Source organism: Poecilia latipinna, unplaced genomic scaffold, assembly GCF_001443285.1.
Source record: "Poecilia latipinna isolate Pla-1442-1.1 unplaced genomic scaffold, P_latipinna-1.0 Scaffold12, whole genome shotgun sequence".
Classification (NCBI taxonomy): Eukaryota; Metazoa; Chordata; class Actinopteri; order Cyprinodontiformes; family Poeciliidae; genus Poecilia; species Poecilia latipinna.
Window position 1 is genome coordinate 133,758 of NW_015112628.1, and position 13,106 is coordinate 146,863.

Sequence of the window (13,106 nt, forward strand, 5' to 3'; positions counted from 1 at the left end):
AAATATATTTTTACATGTACTAATCATTTAAAGCATTTATAGATCTATTATTATAACTATCTAATGCATAAAGACATTAGCATAAAATATGTGAACGTTTTCCTGTGCAGTGATACGCAGGGGTATTCACAACCCAGAACTTTTTCACATTCTGCCACAAACATAATTATACCGTATTCATATTTTATTTAATAGACCCACACAACATGCGGCACATCATTTTCTTTTTTGTTTTTTTTTTTTACAGATGTACATTTGAAATTAGATATTTACATATATATATAATAAGACATACTTTATTTTCTTACTGTGTGAGTTCAAGTTAAAGTTAAATCGGACCCTACTTCTCTTACTTTAGGTTAGTTAGAATTACCAAAATTATTTCTATTTGCTAAATGCCAGAAAACTTAGAACTTTTTTTAATGTTCTTGTTTACACACATTTGATCAGTATCAGGAATAATTGTCTTCTAAGCTGTATGATCTGGGTCAAACCTTTTTTGATTTTCTTCCACAAACTTAATAGATATTTCAGTTAATTGGAGGCAAACCTGTGGATGTAATTTAAGGCCACACCCAGAAGACACCAAGTTTCTGGCATTTAGCAAATTTTTGCAAGTCTAACTAAGCTAAAACAGGAGGTTTGGGTTGTCTTCAGACAGTGAGAAAAATGAGTATGTCTTTTTATTTGGTGTATCTAAATATTTGGGTTCAACTTAAAATCTGAAAAGTGTGGTGTGCACTTTTATGGTGCCATTACCTTATAAGTCCGAACTCGGAGCTGGGAATTATGTTACATCTGAGTTAACAGTGTTCTAGTTAGAATAGTCGGAGAAGTTGAGATTCCAATTTGGCGACACCCAAGTAGCCGTTGTTCATTCGTAATACCTCTTACAACCACCGTTTTAAGGTTTACTTTCCATAAGCAAACACCACTTCTAATTTGTTCAGTTTAGAGTTGCAGGTACTGCATGCAACACTGATTTTAGATGCAGTCTGACTTGTGTGTCTTAAAAAATAAGCATGTTTTTCACAGCAGTTTAATACAAAAACTGACATTTGTACAAACATTAAAAAACGTTAATATCTTAACCTCTTGAAATAGGTTTTCTTGACTACGTATACTTTGTTTTTACTGAATTTTCGAGTTTTAGGTATGAAATTGTATCAATGTTTGTATCTTGTGTTTGTATTTTTGGACTACGGATGGAAATGATCATTTTGCTAAATCTGGTTTATTTTTTGCAACATTAATATGTGCTGTCAGTACTATTGTTGATTCAAGGAACTTCCATATTAGATCCCAAAGTCGGCGTTGGATAAATTCAGACATCCCAAGTGGGAAATCTGACTCTGAAACTTATTAAATAGATTTTTTGTTAAGACAAATGAAAGCTAGATTCCTTCCAAAATGCATGAAGATCTGTGGGCTAGGGGATATTAATACTTTTTCGAGGTACAGTGCATTCATGAATGGATTTTATTTAGAAAATGTAACTAACTGCACCAGAGGTTACCTGAAGGCATCGACTCTGGCTCTGTAGTTCTATACACTGCAGTGTTAGTGCCAGTGGTGTTTATCACCAGAACATCTCCAAAGAAGCTCACTGCAGCAGCCTCATAAAAACTAAGGGGTGGGTTTTTAAAGGGGCGCTGCCTTGTGCAGGTTTATTATTCTAATCCCTTTATTTGCATTCAGTCTGTGCATTTCACGAGAGCCTGTGTAACAGCTAATATGGTCAGTGTGGAGGATTCAGTCTCACAGGCTTTACACAGGGGTCCTGACATTCTGTCCTGTGTTAGGAGCGCAGTTCCTGATGAGAATGTTTGCTCAGCCATATACAATCCCTGGGGGGAAAGTATGGAATCAGTACTCTTAAAAGATGTTCAGTTAAGTTTGTTTTGTAGTAAAATATAAATGAATCACAGAAATTGCTGGTATATGTTTTTATGTCTTTTGGCTAGATCAAGCAGAAGGAACAATTCTGGGATGAATCAGTGTTAAGGTAAGAAAAAATGATGGGAGTACTTGGTTTATTCAATGAGGGTTCGATTAAGAAAAGAAGTTCACTTGTGATATTTGCAGGACAGGCATCTCATCAGTTTGTACCATCAGTTTTCAGCCGGATTGAGATCCAAGCTGTTGTTGATCTGCCTTCGCTGAGGAGGAGTTTTAACACACTTTTCTTCACTTGAAAGTTGCATCATCATCATTCTGAAGAAATGAAATGCTCATTACCAAACCCTGCATTCAGTTCATGGTTGTATCGCTGAATCCAACTTTCAACCAGTCATCCACAGCCCAAGTCTGCTTCTCTTTAAGCAACAGGAACTTTTTTTTTCTTTCCTATTTTGATCTAAATTATGGTTTTAGTTAGTCTTTTCTGTGTACAACTACTTTGGCTGGTTTCTCACAGTTATCTCAAATGTTTCCCTTCATTTGTCAGACATTTATCTTGTGCGGTTTTTTTTACATAAAAAAAGGTAAATAGAGCGAGTGTTTGGTCGAGTGTTTCATTGCTGCCACAATGCCTCTTGGCAATCCGGTTAATTTCCCATAAAGTGGCACCATGTTTGTAATGTAAAATTCCCCTTTGAGATCAACAAAGTATCATAGAATTTGAATTGAATTGTGAGGGAAATGCATTTGTGCGAGCTCAGCTTTGAGTAGCACAGTCGAAAATGAGACAACAGTCTGGTATTTCCTCCCTGCACTGGTCACCAGCTTGGTCTCACATTGCTGTGCAGGATATATACTGAAATACTGAAAAGCTATATGTAAGGAAACAAGGAGGTAGAAAAAATCCTTTAAAATGATTTTGTAAAACTAACATGGAAAAAAAGTCAATTAAATTCAAACCACAGGAAGAAAAAAAAATTGGCCACTGTCTGTTGGGAGACCTTTTGTTAAAAAAAAAAAAAAAAGAAGAAGAAGACGAAGAAGAAAACTGTAGCAAGTGTGATATAGGGGATTTAAAAGAGCTCTCAAAAGACTAAACCCATATTTTGCTGTACAGAAAATAATCTACAGATGGGGGACATTTAAAACGACTGCCAACGTGTTTACCCTGAAGGAAGGCTAGGAGGAGTAGGAGTAAAGTTTAATGGAAAAATAGGAGCATGACCAGAACGTCTAGAATAATGTTATTTCAAAAGGTGTAACTAAAACCGAATTATTTAGACAGATGGATAGGTTTCTGTCCATTTTTGAGCCAGCACTCCCTCTGCTGGCCAAAGAGGGTATTTGCCTTTTATTCTTTTTCTGGTGTTTTTCGTTGTGTTCCTTTCCAAGTAAAACGAATAAGAACAACTTTAAGACAGTGGTGAGTAAACTCCCTTGACGTCTGCCTCCAAACATCCACCCATCCTCCTCTGATGTTCCTCTGTAGGTCAGCTGTAACTACTACCTTCTTCTTTTCTCTCAATCAAAATTTCTTGCTGTTTGGTCAGAAGATTTACACGGCCTTGTAAATGGATTTATGCCACTTTTTTCCACATTATACCCTAAAAGTTTTATTTATTTTATTTGATTTTTATGTAATGGACCAGTGCAAACTAACAAGAAACTTTTTGAACAATAATAAACTGATGCGTATTAACTAACCCAACTTTATTCAGGGAATTCAATACAGTGCCTTGTAGCATAGAGCTGGCCTGGCTATTGCCTACGCTATTCAGCTTCTAATCTCACGTCACCGCTGAGTCTAGGCTTTCACTCATTAAGCTTGATTCCTTCCATAGTATTTGAACTGGGTCAATCGGTGAACAGAAGGAGAAGTTGTGAATGATGTCAATGATTTTCTGTACTGTTTCAGAGTTGTAGTCTGCCTGTAGTTTTAGCGATGACAGCAGAGGAAGTGGATAAAGCCATCTAGTACATGCTGACTACGATTTCAAATATTGAATTAACATTAAGAGTCATCTTCGGTCTTCACTTTTCAGTTCACAGTGGGTGGGAGATGGTTACTTACAGTCTCAGCAATTTCCGGTAAGCTTTATAGCATCAAACTCGTGCATTATAATGAGCAAACATTTGAGACTTGGGTAAAATTTAAAACCCCAGCAGAATCCACACCTCCAGAAAACAATTGATTTTCAATAGTCCACAATTGAGATCCTCTGAACAAAGCAAAGTATAGAACAAGGGGCTGGTTTTTACCAGGCTAATAACCTAATCTCCCTTCTCTCAGTAGCTAGCTTTTAGTGGGACAACTCCCCATGCAAAACAAAAGTAATTTATGTCAGAATCTATTTTTGTGCGTTTTTGTGGGTGTATAATTTTACCTGAACAGAGGATCCTTGTTGGTTTTCCACCTGCTGCTGGCTACATACCTGACGGCAATCAGTGTTTTGTTTGGCTTTGGTTTTTAGTGAGCTGGCTGCCATTCGGTGCCTGACGCTTAACCGTCACTGGTAGAGTTAAGCCAACTCCTGAGTGTAACTTCCTGAGAGTTTCTTGGTTTTTTCAATGCTTTCTTTGTTTCTTGCCTACTACTCACCCTGGGCACCTCACAGGTTGGACTCTGGTGGTTCTCACTGCTTATTCTGGACCTCCCATCTCTGTGTTTCATGATCGTCTTCCTCCGTGTGATTGCCTTCAGCCGTCACCGGTCTGCTCTCCAACTTACCCTGCTCAGAAAAACAAATAATCGCAAGTTTCAACCTGCACAGAAACGTACCTCCACAGATCCTATTTCCCTCTCCATGTTGAAACTTCTTTGAATCGTAAGCTCAAACCTGCCATTGAATAATCTGCATCATGCTGCTCGTCAACTGCTAGTCACTCTTCTCTTTCTCTCCAGACCTTCCTGAGAAAGCCAGAGAACCAGACTCACTATTTTGCAGATTTTGACCATGTTCTTTAAATAAACCTTTTACCTATTTCAGAACTGCCTCTGGTGCCGCATGCGGGTCAGAAAAATAGCTGAAATCACAACAATTAAGGGGAACAATAATTTATTTCCTTGTGCTTGTACAACATGCTTTCTAATTGCCAACCTGGGCAACTACCCAAATGGCCCATGTCAACTATTACTGGTTGGGTGTCTTGTTGCTGGGAAAAAAAATATCTCTTTTTAACATTTTAGCTTCAAATTTGATCCTAGCAGGGGTTGCATGAGAGCCTCTCAACAACACTAAACTTTTGCAGTTGTGTCTGGAAGTGCCACAACTGCATCTCAATTAGATAAAATAATTGAGCCTCTCAGGGCTGCACTAGCCTGGGTCTGTAATAACTGGTCCCAGTGGCTTCTGACCCATAAATGGTAGACTGGATTGAATTCGCTTGGATTTGTGTGTTCTGACCAGACTGCCCAAAAGCAGTCACACGACTCTGTTCCACTGTCAGTTGAGGAGTAAGTAGAGAAACATCTGTATGTGGTGCTGTTTTTACAGCACCACATACAGATGTTTTTAAAGATGTCTTAAAAGTTTGTTGGCACAAAGTGTGAGCCCATGCAGACATAAACAAACACTCTTGTTCTTTGTTGCAGACCAGCGACACAAACAATGAGAAATTATGAGTAAAAGAAGTTGGTGAAATATGTGTCGAAATAATTGCCTTTGTGTTGGAGGGGTTGTATGTGGACAAACTTGTCAACTGGAATTGCACAGTTGTTAGTGGTGAGGATGGTGGAAGGCCTGCAAACCACAGCACCCAAGGGCATCAAAGGACAGCTGTACTCAACTCCAGAAGGCCACAACAGCCCCAGACAGATACCAGGCACCGCCCCAGGTCAGCCATACAACATAAATGGAGGTAGGTCATCAACAAAGCAAAAGAGCAGCAGCCCCCAAGGGAAAGAGGCACAGGGAGAGATGCAGAGCACCAGTCTTCCCTGACCCTGCCACATCTTCATCAACCCTGTAACCCAGACTCCTCTGTACCCCAGTGCTCCCCCCAACACCTGAAAGCAAGACCACTCAGCACCAAGCAGGGGAGACTGCACCCCCCGCCAAAGCACCCAACACATCTGGCAGCCAAAACTCAAAAAGTGGGTATGCAGCACATGCAAATCATAGGGGCGCTGCACCAGAGGGGGCGTCAAAACCCCATCTGGAGGGGGCGGCACCCCGATGATGCCTTCGCATACACTTCACCGCGCCCTTTCGCTCCTTCACCTCGCGCACTGTGCAATGTAGTGAGTTTTACCTTTCACGTGTCTTCGTCTGGGGGTGGGGGAGATTTATGTTTTCGCATCCACCTGAATAATATGTAGTTGCGCCCCTGCTCAGAAGGACCAGGGCAGGCATCACAACACCTGATGAGCTAAAGCCAGGAGGGGGTCAGGAGGGATGGACGCCCACAAGAGCCCCGCGCAACCTCTGTGGCCCAAGGTTTTTCAGTTGTATTTTGTACAGCTGCTGCAAGACGTTTGAGCTGAATTAGAAAAAAAAAATTTTTTTGGCAACTATGAACTACGTGGACGCAGTTTGTGAAGATAGATTCCAGGATCAATAATTTTTAACTGTGCTGTTTTAAAAATTGTTTGGTTTGGTTTGGTTGATGCAATCCATTGAGGTCATTTTAAAGCTCCAACTATTGTTCCTGCAGAACTGCTGCATGACTTTGAAAATGTTAAAAGGGACCAAATTAAGGAAACAAATACATCAGTAATCATTAAGAAAAAGGTAAATACGCTTTGAGCCTCACTGTAACCTGCCTGGGCAGACAGCAGCTTTGAGCCACAGTCCTGCAGTAAAAAAAAACATGACTGTCAGGTTAACCGGTTATGTCTCAGTGTGTGTGACTGGTTGTTTGTCTTATTTGTCTCTGTTTTGCCCCAAATCTTCCCATATAGCTGCTATTTAACATTTGAATCAAAATGTAATTCTCTTTAGGCAAAACATGAGTGCAAATATGGCTATATAAACTTAATTTGGACTTCCACAAAAAAAATAGAGAAACAGAAACACACAACAAGGTATGTAAATTGTGGAAAAATTTGTTTGGACAAAATCGTAGGCTTGCACATACAGAATGAAAAACCTTTGAGAAAATAAGTGTTTGTACAGGTAGTACAATGTAAGAGGATAGCCCCTGATAAAATCAGGGGCTATCCATCAGTCATATATATTTTAACAGTAGACAGTTAGTTGGATAATTTAGAATTAAACAATCAATTTCCAAAGGGATTATGACACATCCCCAGTTTTTGAAAAATAATACATTAAGACTCCATTTTGTATCAGAGAAGTCAGATACAAAACAACCATGAGTACAAATGAAAGAACTAGCGAAGGGGCGATATGCTTACACAAAATGGGACAAAATAGTTTGAATACTGGTAAAAAAAAAAATGAGAAGAAGTGACTATTGTCATAGTCACTTCTTCTCACTTTCTTCACTATTGAAGAATAGTGAAGAAAGTGACTCGATTCAAGCGATTAGGCAAAAACGAATCGCTTGAATCCCTTACCTCTAATGATGTCACCAAGGAAAATACACACAAAGTAGAGTTTGCAGTTTTTTCCCTTCAGCGTAATTTGTTTCTAATAAAAATAATAATAATTCTAGGAAATCCAGCAGTGAAAATGTAAATTAAATTTCTGAGCTATATATTTTTCATTGTCAGTCGAAATTTTCTAGTTATCAAACACACCACTGGATGGCAATTTTAACAAAAAAAAAAGTGGGTAACAATTTTAAAATCTCGACTTTAGTTGTCTGCATGCACTAGTACCTTACACAGCACAACGTCTGGCTAGACAATCTTTGTCACCTTATTATACAGCGTGAAAATACTGCTTTATAATAGAATAATGAAACTGAATAAAATGAGCACATGTGCATCCGCCTCTGACCCACAGCACTGACTCTTGGCTGAGCTGATAAGTCCCTCTTTATTCCACCGCGTGCTGCCATAAAACGCCAGGGAGCTCATTGTGCGGAGTGATCTGATACGGACTACACCCAGCCGCCGCCTCACTGCCCTGGCTTTCTTTGCTGCCCCAGCCTTCGCGTTGGTCAACGTCGAAGTGTGGGTTAGATTGGAGACTCTAAATTAGCCTGGAGATATCTTTCACCTTCCCGACTCTGAATCTTTTTTGGTAACATTACCCGCGAAGCTATAGTCTTTTTTATATATATAAATTTATAGCGTCAATTTCTTGAATATGTCTTGGCAAAGCTACGTGGAAAACCTGATGGCCGATGGCAGCTGTCAGGATAGCGCCATTGTTGGGTATACAGACGCCAAATATGTTTGGGCAGCGCATGCCGGTGGTACATTCAACAATATCACGGTAAGTAATAAAAAAAAGATTAAAAAAAAAAATTGGAGAGAACCGGTGCTGCTAGTTGCCATTACTGGCGCGCGCTTCCCCACGCGGACGCTCAGTTGCGCTAAAACCGTTATCTCGCAGGCTTTAACTGAACAGAGCTAATGGTACGGAGCTAGCCCACTGTGCTAACTAGCTTATCTGCAGGTGGCCTGCGTTGGATATTAGACATGCTAGGGAAAAATTGCTATGTTAAATCTTCTGTGACAAGACTTCAGTTATTATAACAGGGTGCGGACCTTAAATTGTTTGCTGCTTGATAGCGTTTTAACAGATTTTGGAGCTCCAGCAGTGAACGTGAGGCTAATTTAAAAGCAGCTAGCAGACGGTGTCTGGCAGCAGAACGTGCATGCTTTTGTGCGCGCAGCTGCTTCGATTAGCTGAAGTTAAGCTGCTACTTTACCGGCTACCTGTGGTTCAAAAAGGCTAACTCAGGCTAATGTCTGGCTAGTAAAGCGCAGACGGTACACGCCTTTATGTTCAGTCAGACTACCCACCTGTTTGCATTGTAAGCTAAAAAGGAAACGAACCTTTTCGTTTTATGTAATGATCTTGGTGCATAGCGACACAGTACATCACTCGATGAAAAAAAAAAAATATATATATATATACTAATCAATCTTTCAAATATGTAAGGATTAGAGAATCTCATTTTAACAAATAGTGCTTGTGCTGCATCTACAGGTATTGCATGTAGCAATGCATGACTCCAACAAAATCAATGTGCAAAATTAAAACTGCATCTATTTCAGAGATGCACCTTTAAGGCAGCCAGACCCACCCCCAATACATTAAATGGATTTGAACTAAATGCTTCCAAACCGCTTGCCTAAACATTTAAACAATAGCTTGTGTTTTGATGCACCTCCGAGCCTTTGACATAAATGGCAATAATTTAGTAACTTTCTGTATCAAGTAAAACGGCTACCTTTATCAAAGAAGCTGCAGCACATTTTTTCTTAAGTTAAAAATAAAACGCATCTTAATCCAATTGTTTTTTTTTTTGTGTATGTATTTTGTCTTTCAGTCTCAGGAAATTGATGTCCTTGTCGGAAAGGACAGGGAGTCGTTTTACACAAATGGTCTCACTCTGGGCTCAAAGAAGTGTTCCGTCCTTAGAGACAGCCTCCAGGATGATGGCGACTGGACGATGGACATCCGGACAAAGAGCCAGGGAGGAGAACCTACATATAACATTTCTGTAGGCAGAGCTGGAAAAGGTAAAATTAAACTTGTATGTGGTGGGGTTCCAGAAATTGGGATTTATTTTATTTTATTTTTTAACTTAAATACTTAAGAAAACCACAAGTAATAACATCCCAAAATGTTTTATTAATATAATGGGGACAGTATATACAACAAAGTAAATGTGCCTTAGTCACCAAAAAGCTAATTTTGTGATATTTGTGAGCATCTCGCATGAGGATTAAAACATTTTTCTTTTAATGTAACCATTTAAAACACTTCATTTTGAATTCTTAATTAACCTCATTGTCAAGATTTCTTGTTGCATCTAATTAGCCCTCAGACACAACAGCAGTAGTTCTTGTTAAATGGCATAGTTGAGGGGGAAAAACTTTTTAAAGTCTGGTTCTTTGAGGATAGCCAGGAGTTAATATCTGATGTGGAGCTTACCTTTTAACTTCAGGTTAGATGGAGGTTAAGGAACAGGGCACTTTTAAATGACTTCAGTCTTGGAAAAACATCATAGCCCTTTATTCTTTGCATACAAACTAGTGTTTTTGTTTTGGGTTTTTTTTTTTTACATAGAGGACTCTGTAGGCTGTGGTCTGCAACAATGACCCTTCCTGTCCGTCTTTAATAAAACTAACCTAAAATGTTCTGATGGCAAACAAACATGACAGGGGTTGTCACCGTTTGACATTTCTGGTCCTGGACTTGTCTGCACCTGGACAGTCCAACCATCTTAATCCAGACTGAAGTCCAATAAAGGGATGCTTCAGAAATTTTGAAGCAAGATTTTGTTGCATAAGCAGTTTGTATCCTGTCTGTAGAAGATGACCTTCACAGCCTTCATTTAGTATAAAGCTTTATTTCGAAGGGTTTTCCTTAAATTGGATTGTTTGAAGAAGTAACTAACAAGTATCCTGACTCCTTTTAGTATTTTCAGGTTTGTCATAATCAGAGTTTAGGAACTAATTACTTATGTTCAACAAATTAATCAAGTCTGAGCCAAATTTAAAAATTCTTCAAAAAAAAAAAGTTTCATTATTTCCACATTCAAATTGGGAGGAGGATAGGATGTTGAAAGGATATTTAAATAATGACTTGGTCTGGCTTGTGTTTTAGATGTATTTAGATAAGCTAAAAGCCTTGAAAGGCTTAATTTACATGAAGGCAAAGCAGAATTGATTTTAAAATGGCTGCAAACTTTCTTGCAGTATGATGAGAAGTCTTGGTTAGCAGATAAATTTGCCACATGAGTTTGCCTCTAGTTAGCAGAATTGGAAAGAAACTGTTTTAGCTTTCCAACTTTTTTTTCCTTTCTCCTGACTCTTGTGCATGATTTGTTAAATGAGCATTAATTAAATGTTGCACCTCCTGGGATATTGCATGCATTGTGTGTCATCACTTTGTGGTTTATTCAAACATAATTTCTTACTATGAGGCAGTACAAATAAGTCCTGTAGTTGCTTTTAACTTGGGTAAATTTAGAAGTCATTGGGTCTTCTACAATGTAATATACAAGATTCTTAATTTCAATTTGCATTTTTACAGTAAATGGGAATGCAGCATGATCACTGTAGCTGTTTTAAGATGTTACAGGAATCTATAAATTCCAAGTGGTGCACATTTATATTTCTTATCTAAAAAACGTTTTTGTTACCTTTTTTTTCCTTTTTTACTTTTCTTAACTATCCTTTCTTTCCTTTCCATCTTTTCTCTTTCAGTTTTGGTTCTTGTAATGGGCAAAGAAGGGGTCCATGGAGGCGGCTTGAATAAGAAGGCTTACTCAATGGCAAAATACTTGAGGGATTCGGGCTTTTAATGCTTTCAAGCTCACATAGATCCAAGTTGAGGGACAAAAAGAAGAGAAAAAAAATATTGCTGTTAAGATTTCTCCTGCAAGCAGTCAAATGTTTTGGAAACATTTAATAGCAGTGAAGAGTGATAAGATACTGTGTCACCTTTGTTCTCACCCCTTCATCCTGTATGGGGAGGGGGCGGGGCTCTTCTGTTTTGTTCATTTGTCTATTTTTTTTTTATTTATATTTTTTTCCCCTTTGTGCTCCAGTATTGGTTTTAGTCATGGGAAAGGAGGCGGTCCATGGTGGAAATCTTAACAAGAAAGCACATGCAATGGCTGAGTACCTGAGGAAGTCTGGATACTAAGCAACCTCGCCACCCCATTGGTCAACTTAGCAGCTCACTCCCACTCACCGTATTGTTGACACTACTTCCAGGATTTAGGTGGCAAACAGTGTTACTTCCTACCCAGTCTCCTTTTATACACAGTCTTTTGTTGGCTAAACTCCCTCATCCACTTATTATTTTTTTTTTATTATTTTTTAAAAATTTTTGCCCTCCCTTTATCATTGTTTATCATGATTTTGACACTACAGTTATGGCATGTTTATTGAGATTATCAACCAAACATGTTTTTTTTTTTTTTTTTTTAAAGAAAGCTAAAGTGCATACTTAAATAAAAGTGTAAAAAATAAATTTGGACTCTTAATGTAAACTGACTTGTTTTCTCTGTACACATCAATATACATATACCTTTTTGTTAAGCATTGTTAAAAAGATACATCTAAAAAATGTTTTCCAATATTCAGCATGTAGGCATTATGAAAGTTGCATGTATGCGCTTTATCACAGCAAACCCAGCCCTGTTCCCCCATGTCCTTCCACAGCGTTTCAGCCAAACCATCTGACATATGCCTTTCTCTTAATGTCCTATTGTTTTTTTTGTTTGGGTTTTTTTTAAAAGACAGATTTCCCCTAATTGGCCACCTTTTGTTTCTTTTCTCTTACCGTCCATTACCTGATTTTTGTTTTGCTATTGTACCTGAATGTGGTCTTAAAGTAACTGATGTGGCGTTGGGCTGTTTTTTGAGTGTAACGTAAGGTTATCATTACACCGATTCATCATTTTTGATCCCATCTTGGAGTCTCAGTGGACGTTTCATCTCTTGGCAGTTGAGATTGGGCCTGTCCTCTCCTGCCATTTGTACATTTTTGCTGTAAAAATAAAAACACTACACCTTTGTGAGCTCGCCCTCCCATGTGGACCAACTTCCATAAGAGAGGTACTTTAGCTTATTCTTGGAGGCAATTGATGGCTGCCTGGAAACCACCGAGATGACTTCAGATGTCTGTAAAACATGTAACCGCTTCTTTAGACTTCAACACTAAAATGTTTCCTCACTAACTGACTTCTTGCTAACTTTAATGTGCATTGATTACTACAAAGGCAATGTCATTTTTACTACAATGTGAATGCATTTAGACTGTACACCGAGGCTGCTGGGCTCCAACACCTTGGGATTGTTTTTTGCCTTGTGCTTTAGTCATCAAAGTGTATTCACAACTTGTCATAGTATGGTACCTAGAAATATATTAAAAACAATGCTGTGTACACTAAACATTGAAAATGATGTTGGTTGGAATAAGAACATTTGTAAGTTGTCTTGTGGTTACTTTTTTTTTCCTGAAAAAATAACTGTATTCTGTGCCATAAAATTCAATTTCTGATCTGATACTAATACGAGTTGGATTTGTACCTGCTGCCCAAGCAAGAAATAACTTTAAATGGCACTTTCTTAAGGGATATTTTGGCATTGGTAATCTCCAGACTTTGTGGGA

The 13,106-nt window shown here is 38.5% G+C and overlaps 1 protein-coding gene and 1 long non-coding RNA gene across 4 annotated transcripts; both read left to right on the forward strand.

Moving 5' to 3' along the window:
- The first annotated feature begins 3,193 nt into the window (after positions 1-3,193).
- On the forward strand, positions 3,194-4,888 carry LOC106946404 (uncharacterized). Its single transcript, XR_001424762.1, has 3 exons — positions 3,194-3,322; positions 3,949-3,987; positions 4,515-4,888. It is a non-coding gene; the product is annotated as an uncharacterized LOC106946404 (long non-coding RNA).
- A 2,962-nt stretch (positions 4,889-7,850) lies between these two features.
- On the forward strand, positions 7,851-11,906 carry pfn2a (profilin 2a). 3 transcript variants are annotated; one of them, XM_015030678.1, is made up of 4 exons: positions 7,859-8,048; positions 8,129-8,243; positions 9,307-9,499; positions 11,536-11,906. In XM_015030678.1, the coding sequence occupies exons 2-4, from the start codon at positions 8,145-8,147 to the stop codon at positions 11,631-11,633; spliced, it is 390 nt and encodes a 129-aa protein (XP_014886164.1). In that variant the 5' UTR covers positions 7,859-8,048; positions 8,129-8,144; the 3' UTR covers positions 11,634-11,906. The 3 variants fall into 3 exon arrangements, with proteins under 3 accessions (XP_014886155.1, XP_014886151.1, XP_014886164.1); XM_015030669.1 differs by having other exon boundaries at positions 7,851-8,243; positions 11,192-11,587; XM_015030665.1 differs by having other exon boundaries at positions 7,858-8,243.
- The last annotated feature ends 1,200 nt before the right edge of the window (positions 11,907-13,106 follow it).